At 35.9% G+C, this 23,303-nt stretch overlaps 1 protein-coding gene across 11 annotated transcripts in view; it reads right to left on the reverse strand.

Moving 5' to 3' along the window:
* The window catches only part of DMD (dystrophin), a 2,091,067-nt gene that overhangs the window by 598,300 nt on the left and 1,469,464 nt on the right, over positions 1-23,303 (reverse strand). For all 11 annotated transcript variants that reach the window (XM_055376532.2, XM_055376533.2, XM_055376528.2 and 8 more), the window contains one exon: positions 11,402-11,519. In XM_055376532.2, coding sequence (XP_055232507.1) covers positions 11,402-11,519 — 118 coding nt within the window. The remainder of the gene's footprint in view (positions 1-11,401; positions 11,520-23,303) is intronic.

Here is a 23,303-nt window from a genome sequence, read left to right on the forward strand (position 1 = left end):
ACCCTTGAGAAGGCCTAGTGGAACTCTCAATAATGAGGATAGTTGATTGTTATGGACTGAATGTTGGCATCCCCCCCGCCGGCTAAAATTTGTATGTTGAAGTGCTAACTCCCAATGGATATTTGGAGGTGGGGCCTTTGAGAAATAATAAGGGTTAGATGAGGTCATAGGATGAGGCCTCCATAATTGGATTAGTGTCCTTTTAAGAAGAGCAAGAAGAGAGACTAGAGTACCTCTCTGCACCACCTCTCTCCCCAACATACGAGGATACAGCAAGAAGAAGGTTCTCACCAGGAACCACATCTGTCAGCACCATGATCTTGTACTTCTCAACCTCCAGAACCGTGAAAAACAACTGCCTGTTGTTTAAGCCACCCAGTCTATGGCATTATTTTATAGCAGCCTGAGCTTACTAAGACATTAATATTTGTATAGTGAGTAGCCATTTGAAAAGGACTTTTCCATGCATCATTTCATTGAATCCTAACACCAAACTGGTATGGAAGTTATCAGGAGCCCAGTTTTACAGATGAGAAAATTAACTGTTGGAGAGATTAAATAATTTGCCATGGGTCCCACTGTCACTAAGGGGGCAGAGCCAGTGCTTGGACCAAGTGCTCTTATTTTAGATTCAGTGCTGTTACTACTATATTACTAAAGAAATAAAGGCCAAAGAATCTCCAGGATAAAGGTAGAACCTGTCAAACTGATAAACCAACATCAGCAACCATTTGTTTCCTGACTTCTAGTTTTATATGAGAAAAAAGCTCCTGTTTGTTTTAGCCACTGAAGTAATATAGTTTATTACCTTCAACTAACAAGAGTCCTAATGGTTACCCCTCAGTCCAGTCTTTTTGTGTAATCAGGTAGATAGTATAGCTTTCCTCTAATCCAGAAATCAAGAATGGGGATTAAGGAAATTAAGGAATTAAATTAAGGAAGGACATTCTTATGTATTTATCTCACTAACATAAAAGTTATAATCATAATTGCTTTCATCACCATTGTTATAATTATCTCATAACCAACTATTAGCTTCCTAGGTCTTTTTGTTAGGCCTGCAAAACTCAAAAGCTTTCTTTACAATACCCATATTTTCCATGTGGAGCCAGGCTGAGTGGACCTGAGAAAATTATCATCATGTCCCGGAGCTATAAAGTTTTGGTGGGTTCTTGTTTCTTTCAAGAAACAAAAACACATGTTATTCTGCACGTGTTTCCTGTACACATGTAGGATAAAGGACATGTACAAGTAGTCTGCAACTTTTAGGGCAAAGAGTATGATTGACATTTGTGGGAGTGTCTAATGGGGATATTCAAAGCAACATGGGATCATGTTTCAGAAAACTCAGGGCAAAACTCATAGGTTGCTTGTCCTGGGGTAAGCCAGCCACCACATCATAAGAACACTCAAGTAGTCCCATGGAGGAACTCGTTTAGAGGGAAATCAACTAGACAGCACCAACTCACAAACTATACAAGTAACTCACTGTGAAAGTGAATCCTTCAGCCCCAGTCAAGCCATCACATGACTGCAGCCTAATTGACATCGGAGTGCAACGTCATGAGTGATCGTGAGACAGAACCCCTCAACCAAGTAATGCATGAATCCTGACCTACAGAACCTATGAGTGATAATAAATGATTATTGCTACTTTAGGACACTAAGTTTGGGGTGATTGTTTTACAGTAACAGGTAACTATCCAAACTCTTTCCTGACAAAAGTAGAACAAGCTCAGCTTTCCCCTTTTCATGTAGAAAGGTCACAATCTATTAATCCTTCCTACTTACTTTATAAATGTTTTACTTAAGACAAGTACAACAGAATAAAGACAGGTGGCAAGCAATTTTCAAATCATGTATAAGTAAATTTTGGTAAAGAAAGAAGTAGTAGGTACAAAATAATAATCCCTACAATTTTCTATAACTTGAGAGCTGAGAGCATTTTTTAGGAACAGTCCATGGCACATGTTTAACCCTTGGCTTAGTTTTATCTAAAATGCATGATGCCATCAGGGAGTAATATTCCTATTTATGCCCACAGGTACCAAAATATAACAGAAATTCAAGACTTTAGTTACAATGACCCTGTAGGTCATAAGATAAAAATGCTAGCCTATAAACATGTAGAGTATCTCTTTCTGGGCTCATCTCTGTTTGTATTTGTCTTATTAGCTCACTTTGTCTGAGTATAAAATTCTTTAATATATTTACTCATAATCATCTTTATCACAAAAAAGGAAGAAAAACTATTTAATTGGTTTATTTATTTAATAGTTATGTTTATTATGTTTAATTTTCAAGGTGGATGAATAAAACATTTGTTAACCCAGATCTTTCCCCTTAAAAAGAAACATAATGAAGACATAAACAATTAGTAGAAAACACTATTTATGTTCATAATTATGGTACATCACTTTAATAAAAAATATTTTTCCTATTATAAACTCACTTGAAAGATTTATAATTAAATATAATCGCAACAGGTAATTTGGATTTTAAATCCTATTCAAATATGTTTTGATATTAATCCTCTTAATTTAAAAATGAAATACATTTATGAAAAATGGAAAACATTCATTTCATGATAGGTAATTAGTATTAATTTAACACAACGTATAGGAAGAAAAAACATACTTGTTTTTTATATATCAGTTTTTATATACAAGTTATAATTACTCTGATAGAACTCTGAAATTCATTAAGATATTAAAGACCATTTCTATTATTTAACGTATATTTCCAGGTACCTTATTAACTAGGTACTACTAAAAAAATAAAAGAACCATGAGATTTATATGTGAAGAAACACATGACACTATGAACCTCATGATGATGGTTGATGATGGTAAATTTTATGTGTTAACTTGGCTGGGCTATGGTTCCCAGTTGTTTGGTCAAACACCAATCTAGATGTTGCTGTGAAGGTATTTTTTAGATGTGATTAACATTTCAATCAGCAGACTTTGAGTAAAGCAGATTACCCTCCACAATGTGGGTGGGCCTTCTCCAATCAATTTTGAAGTCCTTAAGAGAAAAGATTGAAGTCCGCAGAAAAGGAAGGAATTCTGCTATCGGATTATCTTTGGACTCAGGATTGCAACATCAACTCTTCCCTTGGTCTCCATCCTGCCAGGCTTTTGGATTTTACAGATTTTTGACTTTTCAGCTCCCACAATCATATGAGTTAATGGCTTAAAATCAATCTCTCTCTCTCTCTCTCAGTATGTGTGTATATATATAATATTATTATATATATTAGTATTGTTACTAATCTCTCTCTCTCTCTCTATATATATATATATCTCCTAATTATTAGATACAACAGAAGATAGATGGAAAGAGACAGCAGCATTCTAAACTCTAATAATAATGGTGAATTGATAATACAGGTGAAATACTGGACTGAGTTTTCAGATGATGAAAACCTAGATAAATGTTCTCAGGCCCAAGGACTGATTAATGCACAATATATTTCTAATGACAGAAAGGAAATATGATATTTTAATCCACTTAATTATTCAACAGGAAGAACTTCACCACATAATATTAGCTGTAAGAATTTTAACAATCCTGTTTTGCTAAAGGATGTGTGACAGATATTACGTCATTTATGATGTTTGTGCACCAAAATTTATTTGATACAAAAAGTAAGTTGTATTTCTTTTTTATTATTTATTTATTTATTTATTTACAATGGAGTTTCACTCTTGTTGCCCAGGTTAGAGTGCAATGGCGTGATCTCGGCTCAGTGCAACCTCCGCCTCCCGGATTCAAGCAATTCTCCTGCCTCAGCCTCCCGAGTAGCTGGGATTACAGGTGCCCGCCACCATGCCTGGCTAATTTTTTTGTATTTTTAGTAGAGATGGGGCTTCACTACGTTAGCCAGGCTGGTTTCGAACTCCTGACCTCAGGTGATCCATCGCTTCAGCCTCCCAAAGTGCTGGGATTACAGGAGTGAGCCACCGTGCCCGGCCTGTATTTCAATTCTTATTAAAATTTCTCATAAGATTGTCTTTCACTATCTCTTTATACTTCCATAAGAATTTGTAGAGTAACTTAGACATATACAAAATAAAAAGCTAAAGGGTTCATTAGACCTACAAGGCAAATAGTAATGGCTAATTTCCCTGGTATACTGAGGGCTGCATCAGAAAGCTGGTCTACCTAAACACAACAATCTTTAATCCTCAGCTAAAGAGTTTCTATACTTTATTCATGGTATCATTAAGAACCAGGATGAAACTTATGTTACTTGAATGGTTGTACAGCAGCAGAAAAAGGAAACCATACAGTGTAGCACCTATAAATTCATTATTTAGGCCGGGAGCGGTGGCTCAGGTCTGTAATCCCAGCACTTTGGGAGGCTGAGGCGGGTGGATCACCTGAAGTCAAGAGTTTGAGACCAGCCTGGCCAACATGATGAAACCCCGTCCCTACTAAAAATGCAAAAAAATTAGCTGGGCATGATGGTGGGAGCCTGTAATCCCAGCTACTTGGTAGGCTGAGGCAAGAGAATAGCTTGAATCTGGGAGGCAGAGTTGCAGTGAGCAAAGATGGCACCACTGCACTCCAGCCTGGGCAATGGAGCGGGACTCTGTCTCAAAAAAAAAATTATTATTCAGTGTGTGTCTAAATGCATCTATATTGTAAGTTGGCAGGGTTGGGGGTTGTGTGGGGGGTGGGTGGTGCTACCTCTTCTCAAATTCCTTAAATGTAAACCAACTTCTAGGCTTTTTCCTAGGTTCACTTTTCTTTGCACCAGGTACCCTCTCTCTGTGCAAGCTCAGCCATTCCAGGTAACTTTTGAATTCATGTCCAAAAGTAACATCACTCCTGCAATCTCCTGCAATCTCTATGTTTTCACCCATTTCTTTAAAATCTCAGTATGGCCATCTAGCTTCATGTTAAGCACTTTACTTTGTCTCCCATAATCAACTCCTTATCCTGAGTTTGTCTCTGGTTATGACATTAATCTTCCAAAGAATTCAATCTCCAACTCTTAGAGGCAGGCCTTCTCTTAGATTGACAGTTTTATATATGCAATCAATGTCAAAATCCTGTTAATTCTAGCTCCACCTTATGTCTCAATTTCACTTCTTTCTTTTTACTCCATGGTCACTGCTCCAGCTTGGGCTCTCTTGCCTTCTAACTGGTCTTACTGACTTCATTTACTCCCTTATCCTCCACAACACACACACACACACACACACACACACACACACACACACACACAAACAAACACACTCACACACACTCCCATACTGATATTCGTCTTCCACCCCACTGTTAACAGGTCTAATTATGTATTCTCCTGTCATCAATTCCTGAAATACCCTTCCCTCTCCAGCTTCCTTCTGCTTTTCAAAGTCTTATTCATGACCAGGTCAAGTTCAGCCTCCTCCTGGAAGCATTCCACTAAGCCCTCATTTAAAACTCCTCCTCTAGTTTTCTCTCAACATTTTGTAATACTGCTCTACTGAAGCACCTATCCTAAACTGCCTTGCCTAAATATACTTGTCCAAATACCCACATTTGATTGTGAGCTCTTTAAAGACAAAGGCTGAATCTTACTTTTTTCCTATATCCCCTCTACCATCTCTGATATTAGATAGCACAGAGTAGGCATTCAAATGTTCGCTGAACTGAACTGAACTCTTTGGTTGCCAGCGGCATGCTAGTGGATGTGAATTTTGAGAGCTGTTTGTAGCTATAACAGGTTGACAGCAGGTGCTAGATGTCAAAAGAAGGAAATTTATATGGTTGACTCCACTTCTTCTAAAATAAGCAACCATCTAATAGACAATACCTGAGAGGAAGATACTGGCTGGCATTTCATTAGCAACAGAGATTTCATACAAATGTGGAGAACAACAGAGCCTTTTTATTTCGCCATGAAGGATTTCATAGATTTGGTTGCAGCAATGAATGATGGGTTGACAAAGCTGCTATAAAACTGTCAGTTAATTCAAAAATCGTGTGAGAGATGTTTTTTTAATTCTCATACAGAAGAACATTCTCCCCTTCTATGGCCCTGTATACCAGTTATTTATGCAATATAATGTGAATTCCTTTTCTTAAAATTTATAAGCTATCACTAAATTTCTCTAAGAATTCTGGACTGGGTTGAAAAATCCTTAGCTGAAAAAATAATTCCAAAATAAACGACTCCCTCTTAAAACTTGGAATTCTGTTTCAGAAGTCCTTCCCTTGGTTTAGCTAATAAAAGGCCACATTATACACCCTTCATATTCTCCCATCTCCAGTTCTCTCTGTACCAAATCCATCTCACCATAACAATATGTACCATTTAATGAGCATCTAATATGTGCCACATATTTACTTTAGAAACACCAATTATTTTACTTTCTTAATCACCCTACCAGCATAAGTACTATTATTAGCCCCACATGACAGATGAGAGAACCACAGTTTAGGAAAGAGAATTAACTTGGCTAAGGTTACACAGCTAATAGATCATTGGGGTCCACTAGTCTGTACATCTCCAACACATGTAAAAGACAATCCTTTGATTAGACACTCAAATACACAGAAGTCAAAAGTATAAATAGGAGCAGCAAAAATGTATATCCAGACTATAATAACCTGAGGTTAGTCCTAATATTTTAAGTTGTCAGATAAATATACCTTCCTATTTTTTTGACTAACCAGCCTTTTCCATTTGATGTGCCTCGGGCTTTAAAATCATATAGACGTGAGCTTGAATTCTACTTCCTCACTTGTCATCTTCCTAAGACCCTAGACAAGTTACATAAGCTCTCCGAGTCTCAGTTTTCTGTCTCTAAAATGGGAGTAGTAATATCTACCTATTAAATTTATAGATAATAATAAAAATTTTGCAGTATTTCCCACAAAAGGCTTTCCTGAATATTTGTTAAATTCTATTTATATATCTTATTCCATCTTTTCCAAGCAACCTTCTCCTGTCGGTCTTTTAAATCTCTCTTTTTGGGGTGGTGGGGGGGGTGAAATAACTAAACAGCTACCAAAAAGCTCATTAAGTATTTTGCATTAAGCCTTCAAAGCACCCCAATAGATTATAATTAAAATAACAAATGCTAACATTCATTCAGCTTTTACTATGACCCTGATCTAAGTGCTCTACATTAATTATTTCATCTAATCCTCCCAACCCATGAGATAGTTAGAAGTGAGCCTATTTTACAGAGAAGGAAACTAAGAGCAGATAGTTTACTGAGATTAGCCATTTGCTCAAGGTCACAAAGCTAACAAGTGGCCAGTCTAGGCAGCCTGCCTTTTAAAGTAATGCATGCTATTGCTGTATAGCCCCGAAATGGTAGTGGTGGGGGTTACGGAGGGAGAAGCTACAGAAACAAGGCTCTTAAATCCAAATGTTACAGGAACGACGTTCACCAATATTGTTTGTGAAATAAACAGAATGATAAAAGGAAGCAGTTTTATCTTTCCAAATCCTCTTCACTGCTATGCAAGGTGTTATGGTATTATGCCTTGCAGTATTAACAGACATGAACAAGAGTTTCATGTAATTCAGACGCCTCCAAGGAAGAAAATTTAAATTCTTCTAATCTTATCTGCTTTTGGTCCCCTGACCCAGCCCTTTTGCAGAAGAAAATGGCCAGGAATGATTGACAAATTCAGACACCAAAGAGTTAAAGAAAAATGAGCAATTCGAATATTAGAAAGAGGGAGAATTTTTCATTTGATCTGATTTAGATAAAATTTACTCTCTTACCTAGATTATTACTGCATGATTTCCATCAATATAATTACCTGAATACAATATAATTACCTGAATACGGTAATAGTTTCATACAGTAAAACATGGTGGTGGCTTGCACACCCAATTACTTGAAGTTTAACATGAATATTTCTAGTAGACATAAATAGCTTTGTACTGAACTTTTCTCTTGATAGACTGCAATAACTATGTATAGATTTTCCCAACTGTTCAAAGTTATGAAATGGGATTTACCAGAGAAAGAAAAATGTTTCAATATAGTATTACATACATATATTAACTATTTTTTCTTTATTTAGCTGATTTCTTTTTGAGCATTTCTAGAAGTTTCATGGCAATAAAAAGGAAGACCAAAATCATCAAATGAGAAAATACAATTTTATGAGCAAGTATTTTATTTCTGTCCTTTTCCCGAAAACCAAATCTTTACTAAGAAAAATTCTATTTTGAACACGATCTAAAGTTTATGAGTATTGAATTTCCATCCCATTTTATAGATTTCAAATGGAGAGATAAACTGAAGTGTAGCAGGGCTGCAAATGACATTGTTTAGATAAACATATCTTGTCAGAATTATCCTGGTACCATTTAGAGGCTCCAGGCATATTTGGAACTAAGATTCCAGCTTAGACTCTTAATAAGCACTATGACACATCTCGACAGACACTTGCTTTAAAGAAAATGCTTTCTTGGACCATTTGGATTACAGTCTTTCCACTATGCTGCAAATATTCATAAAGGTATTCATTCCTAAAAGACAAAAGCTTAGAAAAGAAGAACTATTCAAATCACTGAATATTGGCAGAGAGATACAAACTTGCCCTCTGGTCATTCAATTTTAATCTCTATCATGAAAAAGTCAATGCAATATGAAAAAAAATGCAGGGGATAATGGAAAATGTTCAGACAATGTTGAACAAATACTGTATAATACATTCATGTTGTTTTCCTCTTAGGGAAAAAATTGAAGTTATTTTTCATTAGTAAAATAACAAATGACTCTCTGTATAGTATGTTCAGATTTGCATAAACCTCACTGCCAAATTTCCATATTTCTCAGGCAAGAAACTGATCACTTACCTGTGTAATGGGAATTCAGTCTCATATTGAGTAAATCACTCACTAAGATTCACTCTTTTGGGTCAGTGTGTTGCAACTTGTTGGAGAACCCTCAAGGTTCCAGTATGGTGGAGGAATGCTCTGCTAAATCAATTGTACAGCTATCTATGTTAGTCATTACAAGGCAATTTTGCTCTTGCCTTGCAAGTTATAGATATGACATCCTATAATTTAGACAAACTCATAGAATATAAGTGCATTCTTCCTTGTTCAAATTAGCTATGCAGAGGTTGACTAGTTTCTTACCAAATCTGTTCCTCTTCCTAGGCTCAACAGTGTACACTATTTCCCTAATTCCCTCACAGTTAGGTGTGACCATGTGACAAGATCCATCCAACAGAATATGAACAAAATTAACACACACCATTTCCAGGCCTGGCTCATGACAAATTTTCATGAGTAATACTCATTCTTCATCTGCCCATTAAATGCATATGAGTCTTATGCTCTGGACACAAAAGATGGAAGGAGCTTGGGTTCCTGAATGACTTCATACAGGGCTGCTTATTTTGGACTGCACTAAAATAAGAAGTATATTTCTGCTGTAGTAAGCCTCCAAGATTTGGGAGATTACCTGTTATAGTGGCTAGTGTTACTGAAATAATACATTAGCATACATCCACATTCATTGTTTAAGCAACAATAAAGAGTTAAACTTTCAAAACCAAGAACAGCCTATTTTAATTAGCAATCACTACAACTGAAAGAAGACATGTCTTTAGGAAGTGAATCAAAACATACATAATTTCAGACAAAAGAAGTATTTAGTCTTAGTACAATGATTAAGGTCATTAACAAAAGCAACAAAACAAGATGGGAAATGGTAAACATACTAGAAAGAGCGCAGATTTTCAAGTCAGAAAGAGACATTTACAAATTCCAAGCTCTGTTCTTTGCTTGTTTGTAAACTTCAGCAATTTGAGTAACTGTTCTTTTTTTTTTTTTTTTGAGACGCAGTCTCGCTCTGTCGCCCAGGCTGGAGTGCAGTGGCGCAATCTCGGCTCACTGCAAGCTCCGCCTCCCGGGTTCACGCCATTCTCCTGCCTCAGCCTCCCAAGTAGCTGGGACTACAGGCACCCGCTACCACGCCGGGCTAATTTTTTTTTTTTGTATTTTTAGTAGAGACGGGGTTTCACCGTGTTAGCCAGGATGGTCTCGATCTCCTGACCTCGTGATCCGCCCGCCTCCGCCTCCCAAAGTGCTGGGATTACAGGCGTGAGCCACTGCGCCCGGCCGAGTAACTGTTCTTGGAACCTGTTTTCTCATCTATAAAATGGGGATTATAAAATATAGCTCACAAGATTCTGTAAAGATTTTGTACACACACACAGAAACACACAGAAACACACACACGTGCACACACCATCTAATGCTTATGAGGTACTGAATAAATACTAGCTATTATCAATAAGTACTTACCCAATATGTGGAAGTATGACTAATAATATTTTAAAATATTAACCTTTTACTCTGGTTACTCTTTCACTTTCCCCAACATATTGACAACTAGTCATTTCCTTAGGGAAGGGTTAACATAGCAGAATATAAATTATGAAGATATAGACTCTCATGGTTTCCGAGTTTGAAAAGTCTAAGCCTGGTAAAAGACAAAAGATTTTAAAGAGAAAAAAAAAGATGGCTGAAAGGTTTTCCTCCTTCCTGCACTACAAAGGATTCTTCGGGTTGTGGGAAGGAAAATGAGGGGATATTGCAGAGGAAGCAGGAAAATTCAATACCAATGTGTGTCCCTGGAGGGAAGGAAGGTAGAGAGAAGTGAAGAAACCGAGAGAGATCTGAGAGAACCTGAAAGCAGAGCTGACCTGGACCTCATTTCTGAGGAGAATCTCTGAGGGAAACCGGGTGGCGAGTTTCCCCTACTCCTTCGTCTGTCACTCTTCCTGACCCCATGGAAACTCACTGACACAACACACAATCACTGCGAATCACTCTCCCCATTAAATGGATAGGAGTGTATGTCAGAAGAAAAGAATATGCACAGCGTCTAGTCAGATGGGTCTTACCAAAGTTCCTGCCCACCCTAGTACGGCATAAGGTACAGTATGATGATTTTTGATATTACAAAATGGGGGCATCAAAGTAGCAGAGAGATATCCGGATCTGAAACTCACTGCAGATGGGAATGAAAGATGGCCCAGGAAGAAGCCACTGCCTGCTTGGACCAACAGCCAAGGATATGAGGGAGAGACTGGCATCTCCATGGAGGCCAGCCCAGATGACAACTAAAGAACAAATGTTCTGCCACAAATGTTCTGCCACACTGTGGTCACCACACCCATCAATGCATGCTTTGCAACTATATAAGCCCTGAATTGATTTAAAAATGTATTTCTTCTATTCAATGGAATTACATTCATTTATTAAAAGGTAACATTATGGACTGAAAATCTCAGCACAATTGTTATCATTTACAATTATTTCACATTATTTTTATAAATGTGAGGGGGATATAAGAACTTAAGTTTTTATTGAAACTTGTCATGCATCTTGCTTTGAGTGTCCCATGCTTGTTAAAAAACTTACTTCGATCCGTAATGATTGTTCTAGCCTCTTGATTGCTGGTCTTGTTTTTCAAATTTTGGGCAGCAGTAATGAGTTCTTCCAACTGGGGACGCCTCTGTTCCAAATCCTGCATTGTTGCCTGTAAGAACAAATATCCCTTAGTATCGGGGTTCTTCAGCGTTGTGTATTCCTTTTACATAATACAAAGTAAAGTACAATTGTGAGACCAGCCAAAACACTTTTAGAAATAAAAAAGATGTGACTGTATAAGGGTTTATAGAAAACAATTTAACAGGAAATATGTTTCATTCTTAGATATCAAAAATATTTCAAATGAAAATCTTGACTATAGATTTTCTTCATTTAAAGGCTCAAATGGAGACATTCCAGAGTACCTCGGATTACTTACACCACTGTCTGAATGCCTTGAGTAAGAAATGTTATTCTGAATTAGGACAATGTATTTAAAAGATAGATAACTATTTATACTTATAATATCATTCTGTGTGACGTCAAAATTAAGGTATATTTATTTTAAAAACAGAAAAAGCACAGAACCGATTTAAGAGATATTACTTATTTAACTTCATTGTACCCCTGAGATTTCTCACCTGTCAAATGAAAAGGTGAAGTAGACGAGCTAAATCAGCTTTTCTCCTAAGCTGCCTGTCCGTAAGAATCACCAAACCTTTTTGCCTCACTCCAGAACTAATGAATATGTAGTGGAAAGGGCTGCAAATCTTGCATTTTAAATAAATTATCTAATTAACTTTTATGATTTAGGCAAGTTTGGAGAGCATCAGATTACAGGTTAGTATTCCTATTCCCCTGTATTATAAATGACTTTAATATAGCACTATTTTAAATAAAAATACAAATATAATAAAGTCAACAATTTTTAATTTATAGGTAGTAATGTAAATCATTAAGATATTCTTCCCTTTCTTCAGTGTCTATTTTCTCTGTCATCTTAGTCTGTCTAGATTTAAGGACCAAAATCTCAGAGATATTTATGAAGAAATTTATGAAAAAAAGGCATCTGACTAGCTCTGGTTGTAAAACTCAGTAAATTTTATTTTAATTGGGGAAAATACAAGTAATATTTACTGTTAGTTTATAAGCAATATGTGACAGATGTTTTATCTATATTTTCTCATTTTTTTCTTATAATAACCACACTAGTAAACAAGCCAGCAAGTTTGTATAATTTTAAATATGATGTTCTACCACATGAGGCCAATGAAGATGAAGAGATGAAAGTGATAGATAGTAATGTATCTGAAACTTATATGAAACTTAGTTATTTACTCTGTACTTTGACTCCTGCTGATTTTCTAATGATTTTTGGTTTTGGAAAGGCCAAATTTTGATCATTCTGTAGTGTTTCTTCTGTGAAGAGGTAGGGAGACAGGCTTTGTGATTTAAACTCAATTGCTTTTGGTAATAGTAAAATAATGCAAGAAACTTTTCCAAACATTGTACATCTACTTTAGGCACTTTCTCCTCTCTGTATTGAAAAATTGGAGGGGCTAACTTTTAACAAATTTTCCACATTTGTAAGCTGTGATTGCTCAGAAGAAAAATCCAATTTTCAGGTTTCTAACTTTTATGGTTTCTTTATACAAAAGAGTGTTTGAAATATGGAACAAATTGCCAAAGACAGCTATTGAAGTAAGTGGCACAAGTCAGTTGGAGTACTGAACAAATTTTAAAGTAGGAACCATATAGTAGCAGATAGATTTTATGAAATAAGATGTTTTCCAGTGTTAGAATGTGAAACTCTGGTCATCTGTGACATGGGAAGCTGAAAGGTTGCTTTGGAATTGCCTACTCTAAAATGTTTGAATATGTTCAATAGAATTTTTAAAACGGACTTACCCAGAAACCTCAGATGAAGTCAGATTTTCACCTCAAAGTTAACAAAGAACTTTAAATACACAGGGCTGGCAAAATACATAAATTCATTTACTCATCCATTCATTTTAATAAATATTTTTCAGCACTAGGCACTATTCTAGGCACTATGCATGTGGCAGTGGACAAATATATTCGGTATAGTGTGTAACATATGAAAAATCATGCTTTTCGATACTTGGAAATTTTTATATAACAAAGATTATCTTTATTGGGTTGTTCTTCTTTTAATTCACTCTCAAATAACCAGATTTTTTTTTGCTTCTCAGTTTTAGATACATTATTCACTGTTTGCTATACTTTTTTCCTTCTTTTAAGATTTCAAAGTTCATTTAAGAAGTATGTTGTAAAAGTAAGTTGATCAACTTTAATCTGAACCTTACCAGGCTCTAAATTAAACCTGACCACAATGAACAGCTTTTATTGCTGAAATTAGCAAGCATGTCAATTTAGACTCAAAACAAGCCATTTTCCTCTCTAATGAACAAAATAGGTCTCAGGGTATTGTGAAACCTGTTCTCTAGTTGGGTGATTCTCTAATTCTGCTGACAGACACATGCTTTGTAAGCACCTGAGAAGATTATTAATGACATCCTTTGAAGCAGCCTCCTTAAAAATCTAAGGAGGTTCACAGCTGCAGTACAACTATGCATTTCTAAAATATTTCAAAACAAAATTTCACCTTTTTATCCCACTCTATGGTCAACACATACAAACACTCATTTCAACAAAGAAGCTGTAAAATGATAATGTATATTGCTATGGGATTTATCATACACTAATAGGCTCTTTACTTAGTGGTCTTTTAGTATAGCAGAATGGGAATTTTCTCCTTTGATTCCCTTTCTAGAAATAAAGAGAGGGATTTAATATGGCATACGCTTCAGTATTTTTTCATTAAGATATTATAAAAACAGTGGTTAAAAGAATTTCTTGCTAATAAGAACACAAGCATATGGTGAGAGTAACGATTATTTTTCATTTGGTTTCCTTTTAAGGGTATTCTATTTATTTGCTACTATACTTTCTTTGACTTCAACTTAGTTTTATAATTCCAGAACTTCTCAAATAAACTGACCTTCACCTCTATTCCTTCGAGCCACCCACAGATGAGAAAACACCTTAGATCTAATCATTGCTCAAAGTACTTGCCTGCAAAATATCCATCTACAAAATTCTGTTCTCTGCCCCCAATCTGCTACCCCTACCAGATGTTACTCTCCCAAACATGCTGTTCCTAGTATTATCTTCATCCTCATATGACCTCTGGTCCTTTTCTGTTTCCTCAACCTAGCTTTAGTCATAACAAACAAGTAGAATGCTAATTGTGCTTATTTATTTCTCTGATATGATCCCAGATATTTGTTACACAAATAACTTAAGCGAACAAAATTAAAATCATTACATGCTTACCAGTACCTAAGCATGATAATGGATCGTGTCTACATGGATTCTATCATTCTAGAAGAAACAAAACACAGGAGAAGGAAGGAATCAATGCTATTTCTAAGGAGTCGTAAGTCAGCTACTGGGCTTTACTAAAAACTGCTTACCCCTTGGAGATGAGAATTCATCATGGATTCCACTAGCTGAGCAAAGATGGAGGAAAAAAAATTCTTCAAATACAAAGTGAATCACAAGTCTTTAATCTCACTAAGTCCCCCCAGAGTTGAGTGAAGTGGTTATAAATAGCAACCCTATGAAATAGGAAGTTAAACAGTGAAATCATACATATTATAACTAGGGCATTTTAGGCTTTTAGACAAAATTACAATTTTTTATTGTATTCATTAAAATAGAATTCCACCTAAATAATACTCAAATAAAAACTCTATATGTTGAGTTGAATGCTTAGTATTTACATGTCTAAGAAAAGACTTTAAAAATCAAACTGGTCATATTTTTATATTTTTCTATAAAAATCAACAATCTACATAGCATAAATGCCCATGATGATTTTTCAATGTTCCCATTTTCAGTAAATAAATATGAATTAAGCTGAAATGTAACAACGTAGAACTGATGCTATTTTATTTACAACTTCAAAAAATTAATATAAAGAATTCAGAAGGTTAAAGTGTTTACGGAACCATTTTACGTATTGAAGAAAATAAGCATAGAAGTCAGGAAGGTACTAAATTGTAGCCTTTCTAGTTACTGAAAGGTTTTTACTGGTGAGGATGCTGTAATCTATCTAGCTTTCAACCATCTCACTGAGCATCTTCTTCTGGCTTCTATTCTTGCATTCGGCTGCCTCTCCAAATAGAGTGGCCAAATCGAAAACCATCCTCATTGTCTTCCACTTACTTCCTCACTTCTCATTTCCATTTTATACTGGCTTGGATATTGATATTTTCCTACTTGGTCAACCTTCCCTACTTCTTTTTTGAATGTTCTACTAGCACCTCCATTGGTAACTTCTTAAGAATCTTCATAACCAACTTCATAAATATCTTCTAACTGCAGTTATCCTTTTTTGTTCTTTATTCACTGAATAAATACTTTATAAGATGCATTTTATTTTTATATAATTTCAAGCTTGCAGAATATTTGCAAGATAAAGAACTCCCAGGTAACCCTTGCCCAGATTCACCATTTGTTAACATTTTGCCACATTATTTTTAATTATTTATCATTTTATCATTCTCTCTGTGTGTATAGATATATAACTGTATATGTAATGTTTTATATATATACATTTTTTCTGAATCATTTGAGAATAATTTGTAGATATCATGCCCCTTTACCCTTAAATACTTTAGGTTTTATTTCTTAATAGCAAAGACATTCTCTTAAATAACCTCAGCTCAGTTTCAAAGTCAGGAAATTAAGCGTGGCTTTAGTACCATAATCTTATCCATACTTTATATTCAGAGTATGACAATTACCCCATTAATGAACTTTATAGCTATATTTTTATTTCCTGGTCTGGTCCAGACTCACGCATTGCTTTTAGTTGTCGTATCTCCTTAGTCTTTTTTAAGTTGAAATAGTTATTTGCCTTTCTTTGAACTTTATAACACTTACAGTTTTGACCAACAGAGGCCGGGTATTTTGTGGAATATCCCCCAAATTTGAGTTATAGCAATTTTTAAGTGCTTCTGTTGTGTCACTCATTGAGCTAGGTGCAGGAGCTGTAGCAGTGAAGGAGAAAATAATTCTTGTTCTCAAAGAGAAAACAAACTAGTAGTGATGACAGGCAATAAAAAAGCAATTGCAATAACCTGAGGTATTATGGTAGGGGAAACATGGAGAGTTATCAGAGCATATGGCAAAGATATCACATGAAATATAAAGGCCAAAGACTGTCTTCTGAAGGAATCAAGCTTAAGTAGTCCTCAGCTTTTCTTTATTTAAATTATACAAAACAGTTTTAAACACCACTGCTCCTCATACCCAAGTGGCCACCATGAGAATATGCAGGCCTTCTATTATTGGGTCTTAACTGACTGAGGACTCCTGTTACTGCATTTTGAAATCCATGATTGCATTGCACCAAAGCCAAGCTTCTCACAGACTGCTCCTCACCAATGATTGGGTGTGGTGGGAATACTAAGGCAGAGAGCCTTCCTTGGGAGACATGGGACTTCTTTGCCTGGCTCTGCCTCAATGACTTCCCAACAGCTTTGCCAAAATTTCCTTCCACTAGACCGCACACTGGGATGCTTCTCCCTAGCCTGCTCTCCCTCTCTCTTCCTTGCAGAGTCAGAATTGCATCTCTTGCACCTTCCCTGGCTTCCTCCTTCTTTTCTTTCACATAGATATTTCCACTAATAAAATATTGTCCCATTTTATCCTGTCTGGGTACATATAACCTTAGGCCTTGACTAATACACTCACTTTTGTCCTCCTAGACCCTAAACCTCTCATCAACTCTTCAGGTCCATGTAACGTGATGGTTCCATGACACTACTACCTGAATGCGTAACTGTCAATTATTGAATATTAATTAGTAACATAGGTTTCTTCATGCCTCCCATGGGCTGGCCTCTTAAGATGCAATTCAAGTAAATATGTATTTTTACATACTACCTCTATTTAGAAATCACTAAGGCAGGGTGCATGACCATTATTTCCAAGGAGCGCAGAATTTAACTGGAGGAAAATAAGAGTATTCAGATGTGTTACATGGTAATGGTGGAGTTCCATTCAACACATGCAGCTCAAGAACTGTAGGAAACTAAAGCAAGCCACCAGGAATCCTTAACAGATAACAACCACTAGGCTTGCTGCAAGAGATGGCAAAAGGAACTTTGGGGCAAGTTTTCAGACGATGGAAGACAGAAAGTTAAGATTATTCCACCTCTCTGAGTGAGAAGTGCCCTAGGTAGACAGAGACCTCAACCAGGACCAGCTTCTTGAACGTATAACTTGAGCAGTTAGTTACACAAGGATCTGCATTAGAAGGGATTCATACTTGGTTTCATGCTCTACTGTTGCCATCTTGAAATTCTTAATAATGTTTTTTTAACCAAGGGCCCTGCATGAAGCCCATTTTTCACTGGGCTCTACAGATTACGTACCTGATTGTGACCTCAACCCTAAGGTTAGTGGAGAATAAAACTTATGTATCTTGGCTGAAGCACTGGTTAATTGTTGATGGGAAGAACACATTTAAACACAAATTAAATGATGTCAATCAAATGCCTCTTGCCTAATTCCTGAGAATGCATTTCAAATTTCTGGAAGGAGCAGTTATGAAGCTAAAAAATGTATTTAGGGGAAAATCTGGCCTCAGGAAAAGCTGAACAGGACAGTTAGAAGTGGTTCCAAGGTGGGACTGTCATCACTATCAACGGTTATTGGAGAACAAAAGTCACTATAGGAAAAATGAAGTAGGGAAACTACAAAGAAAGTGGTGAATCATCTGAGGAAGAAATTGGAGATAAAAAGGAGAACCTGTGGCTTCATCAACAATGATGGCTGCTGAAATCTCAAATGACATTTCTAGGTTTAGCTAAGTATTAGTTGTTTCCAAGGCTAGGATAGACTTGGGAAATACATAAGAAACAACTAATAATTTGTTTTAGAAACATTTACTAAACTGCAACTATTTGCCAAGCACTCAGCTAGTACACATAGACAAATAAAACCTGTCTTCTTTTTTCAAGGAACTTATAATCTAGCAAAAAAATACTCATAAACAATTATTTTTTGTGTAATAATACAATGGGAAGTAATGCTAACAACAACAACAATAGTTGTTTATTGAGTGCATACCATATGCCAAAAGAGTCTATCACAGCATACTAGTTAAAAGAATGAACTCTGGAGTCAGGCTTTCCCAATTTGCATACTGGCTGCCACCTATTCGGTTTACTATTTTCAGTATGTTACTTAAATGCTGTCTGTATCATTTCCAGCACTGTGAAATGGAGATACTGAGTCTCTGCCTCTCAGATTCATTATGAGAATTAATAGAGTTAATATTTGTAAGGTGTTTAGAACATTACCCATTTCACAGTAAGAACAATAAAAGTCTTAAATAAAAATTATCAGTCAATGTAATTATCATATTACTCTGTGAGGTGGGTACTAATATTGCCTCTATTTTACTAGTAAAGAAAATGAATGAAAAAGAAGTTAAACAATTTGTCTAGGATCACATGGTAATAAGTGGCAGAACTTCTAACATAGGTAAGTTGGCCCCAAAGCCCACACACTTAAGAACTATAATATAGCATGATATACTTACAAGGTACTTATGTCATAGTATAATATAAAGTAGCTATATGATAGTATGATATAATATAGGAATGAATAAAGGGACAGGGATATGAAATGAGAATACAAAAGGGGAAATTAACTATTTCATTCAAGGACAGATTATATTCTGAATCAGTCATGGTTCTTGCAATAAATAGTTCACTCAAAGTGGGATGAGGAGGCTTTCCTCCTCAAGGCCTGAAAGGCTAAGGGGAGGGTATAGTTAGTAGAATCTGAGAAGTGGCTGCAGGGAGAAGACCTCTTGACAGGAGCTGGGGCTGTGAGTAAAGGAACCTAGCCATCCCTCGACTCACTCTCCTCTCATCCATTGATCTGCTGATGCCTCCCAACACAAGGACCAAGCCAATAGACAAGCAAGCCCAATGCTACTGCCATATTGGTCAACCTCCTAGGGTAGAACAACAGGTTAGAGATTGGATCTGCGAAAGTATTCAGCAACAGTATCAAAAAAATAATAATAATGGCAACAACTATTGAAACAAATCAGTGAAGGAAATGACCACATATGGGAATTCTCAGCAAAGACTTCATATGAAGTATGGCACTACAGCTGAACTTTGGAAGATTTGGCTAGAGAATGAGAAGAGCATTATAAGGGAAAGACAGACATGAACAAAGGCATGAACGTAAAATAAAGCCTCAAATGGGCTGGCTAGAGCCTGGAATTCCTTACAAATAATGGCAAATAAGTTTAGGTAGACATAGTGGAAGCAGTATATAGTTGGCTTTTTAAAAATCAGTTTGAGGTTTTGAATTTTATCACAAGGACAACTGGGAAGCAGCGAACTTGCAGGAAAAAACTGAGGCTATAGGAGCAAAGCTTTCAGTAATCCTGTGCCTCCATATATTTTGTTCTTTCTGGTTGGGATAAATTTCTCAATTCTTGGTCCATTCCTAGAAATACAGTTAACAGATACCCATACGTAAAAAGTGTTGATTGACCAAATCACTGACTACAATGAAGGGAAACAGTGGTACAGGAAACAAGTAATTAGAGACTTGTGGCAGATCAAGAATACATACAAATGGCAAACAAGCATATGAAAAGGTGCTCAACATCACTGAATCATTGATAACCAGAGAAATGAAAATCAAAATTACAATGACATATTACCTCACCCCCGTTAAAATGGCTTATATCCAAAAGACAGGCAATAACCAATGTTGACAAGTATGTGAAGAAAAAGGAACCCTTGTATACTGTTGGTGGAAATGTAAATTAGCACAACCACTATGGAGAACCGTTTGGAGGTTCCTCAAAAAACTAAAAATAGAGCTACCATATAATATAGCATTCCCGCTGCTGGGTATATACCCAAAAGAAAATAAATCAGTATATTGAAGAGATATCTGCACTCCCATGTTTATTGCAGCACTATTCACAATAGCCAAGATTTGGAAGCAACCTAAGTGTCCATCAGTAGATGAATGGACAAAGAACATGTGGTACCTATGCACAACGGAATACTATTCAGCCACAAAAAAGAATGAGATTCTGTCATCTGCAACAACATTGTTGGAAATGGAGGTCATTATGCTAGGTGAAATAAATCAGACACAGAAAGACAAACATTGCATGTTCTCACTTATTTGTGGGATTTAAAATTCAAAACAATTGAACTCATGGACATAGAGAGTAGAAGGATGGTTACCTGAGGATGGGAAGGGTCGTGGGGAGGTGGGGGTGGTGTAGGTATAGTTACTGGGTACAAAAAATTAGTTAGAAAGAATGAGTAAGACCTACTATTTGATAGCACAACAGGGGGACTATAACCAATAATGATTTAATTGTACATTTTAAAATAATTAAAAGAGTGTAATTGGATTGTTTGGAACATAAAGAATAAATGCTTGAGGGGTTGAATACCCCATTTTACATGATGTGCTTACTACACATTGCATGCCTGTATCAAAACATCTCATGTACCAAATAAATATATACACCTGCTAGGTACTCAACAAAACTTAAAAATATAAAAATAAAACAAAAAGAAACAAGTAATTAGAATCAGAAATGTGTGGAAATTGCTAGAACACATGTTCCTTTTCTAAGCAGTATTTATCTGTATTATAAAAATCACTGATCATTTGGCTAGCTTTAAAAATAAAAAATATGATAGCTGTTTAAGAAATCATTATTAGCTATTCAAACTTAAAAAACAATAAGACAGTCTGTGAAATTTATTTCTCTATTTCTTTGTAGTAATGTTTCCATTTGTTGATATTTTGGGGAGTTAAAAAAACTCTTAAGCCTAGCACTGCATGTTCTCACTCGTAAGTGGGAGTTGAACAATGAGAACACATGGACACAGGGAGGGGAATATCACACACTGGGGCCTGTCAAGGGGTGAGGGGAAAGGGGACAGAGAGCATTAGGACAAATACCTAATGCATTGGGGGCTTAAAACCTGGATATTGGGTTGATGAGTATAGCAAACCACCATGATACATGTATACCTATGTAACAAACCTGCACGTTCTGCACATGTATCCCAGAACTTAAAGTAAAATTAAAAAACTAAAAAATAAATAAATAAATATAAAATAAATAAAATAATAAAAGAGCATAGTAATCTCAAAAAAAAAACCTCTTAAGCCTACCAAATTTGGTGACTTCTTTGAAATGGTAATAATATTAATATACTGTTAGTGTGTTATTTTTAAAATAAATTATCTCTCTTTGTTGAAAAAAAGATTAAGATGGTCCTTTGCAAGCTATTATACCACACGGAACTTAAAGGATTGATTTACTTGTCATTTACTAAAACCCTTAACATCCAAAAATGAAAATGCCTTTCACTTTCACAAGCCAGTAAGTAAATAATTTGTGGTGTAAATTGCGGATCTTGAAATACAATTTCAAAGTCAAGAAGAAAAAAGAATTTTATGCTACAATTTGTTGATAATGATTTGCAAACGCATTTCTAAAGTGATATAAAGGGCGCTGATAATTTTAGCTATTCAACGTTAGATCTTTTAGTTATTCTACACTGTTCACATTTCTTGAAACTCTATTGTTCTATAAATTTGGCATATTAACAAAGGATAATCAAGACAGGTTTAAGACCAGTTTTTATCATGTGCATCAGATTCGCAGGCTTTTGATATTATGGCCCAGTAACATAAGTGATATAATTTTTTCTCCTACATACATTTTAGAAGAAAGAGAGACATGAAACAATATATAGGACTGCCTTGGAATATTGTGTGTTTGGTTCCAGACTGCTGCAATAAAGTAAATATCACAATAAAATGAGGCACACGAATATTTTTGGTTCCCCAGTGCATTAAATGTTATGTTTACACTCTACTATCATCTGTCAAGTGTGCAATAGCATTGTATCTAAAAAATGTACATACCTTAATTTAAAAATACATTACTCCTAAAAAAAATGGTAACAATCATCTGAGCCTTCAGGGAATCATAATTTTTTTGCTGGTACAGGCTCTTGCCTCAGTGAGGATGGCTGCTGACTGATCAGGGTGGCAGTTGCTGAAGGTTGGGACGGCTGTAGCAATTTCTTAAAATAAGACAACAACGAAGTTTGCTGCATCGATTGGCTCGTCTTTATAGCCAATGATTTCTTTGTAGCATGTGATGCTGTTTGATAGCATTTTACTCAGTAGAACTTCTTTCAAAATTTGAGTCAATCTTCTCAAACCCTGATGCTACTTTATCAACTAAGTTTATGGAATATTCTAAATCCTTTGTTGTCATTTCAACAATGTTCATAGTATCATCACCAAGAGTAGAGCGCATCTCATGAAACCACAATCTTTGCTCATCCATAAGCAGCAACTCTGGATCCACTGAAGTTTTACCTTGAGATTACAGCTATTCAGTCACACCTTCTGGCTCCACTTCTCATTCTGGTTCTCATGCTATTTCTACCACATCTGCAGTGACTTCTTCTACTGAAGTCTTGGACCCTCAAAGTCATTGATGAGTGTTGGAATTAACTACTTCCAAACTCCTGATAATGTTGATATTTTGACCTCCTCCCCTCAATCATGAATTTTCTTAATGGCATCTGGAATGGTGAGGACTTTCCGTTTTCAGTTTACTTTATCCAGATCCATCAGTGGACTCACCACAATATAGCAGCTATACCTTTATGAAATGTATGATTTAAATAATAAGACTTGAAAGTTGAAGTGACTTCTTGATCCAAGGACTGCAGAATGGATGTTGTGTTAGCAGGCATGAAAATAAAATCATTCTCTTTGGACATATTCCTCAGGGCTCTTGGGTGACCAGGGACATTGTCAAAGAGCAGTAATA

The sequence above is a fragment of the Gorilla gorilla genome, chromosome X (genome assembly GCF_029281585.2).
Source record: "Gorilla gorilla gorilla isolate KB3781 chromosome X, NHGRI_mGorGor1-v2.1_pri, whole genome shotgun sequence".
Taxonomy (NCBI): Eukaryota; Metazoa; Chordata; class Mammalia; order Primates; family Hominidae; genus Gorilla; species Gorilla gorilla.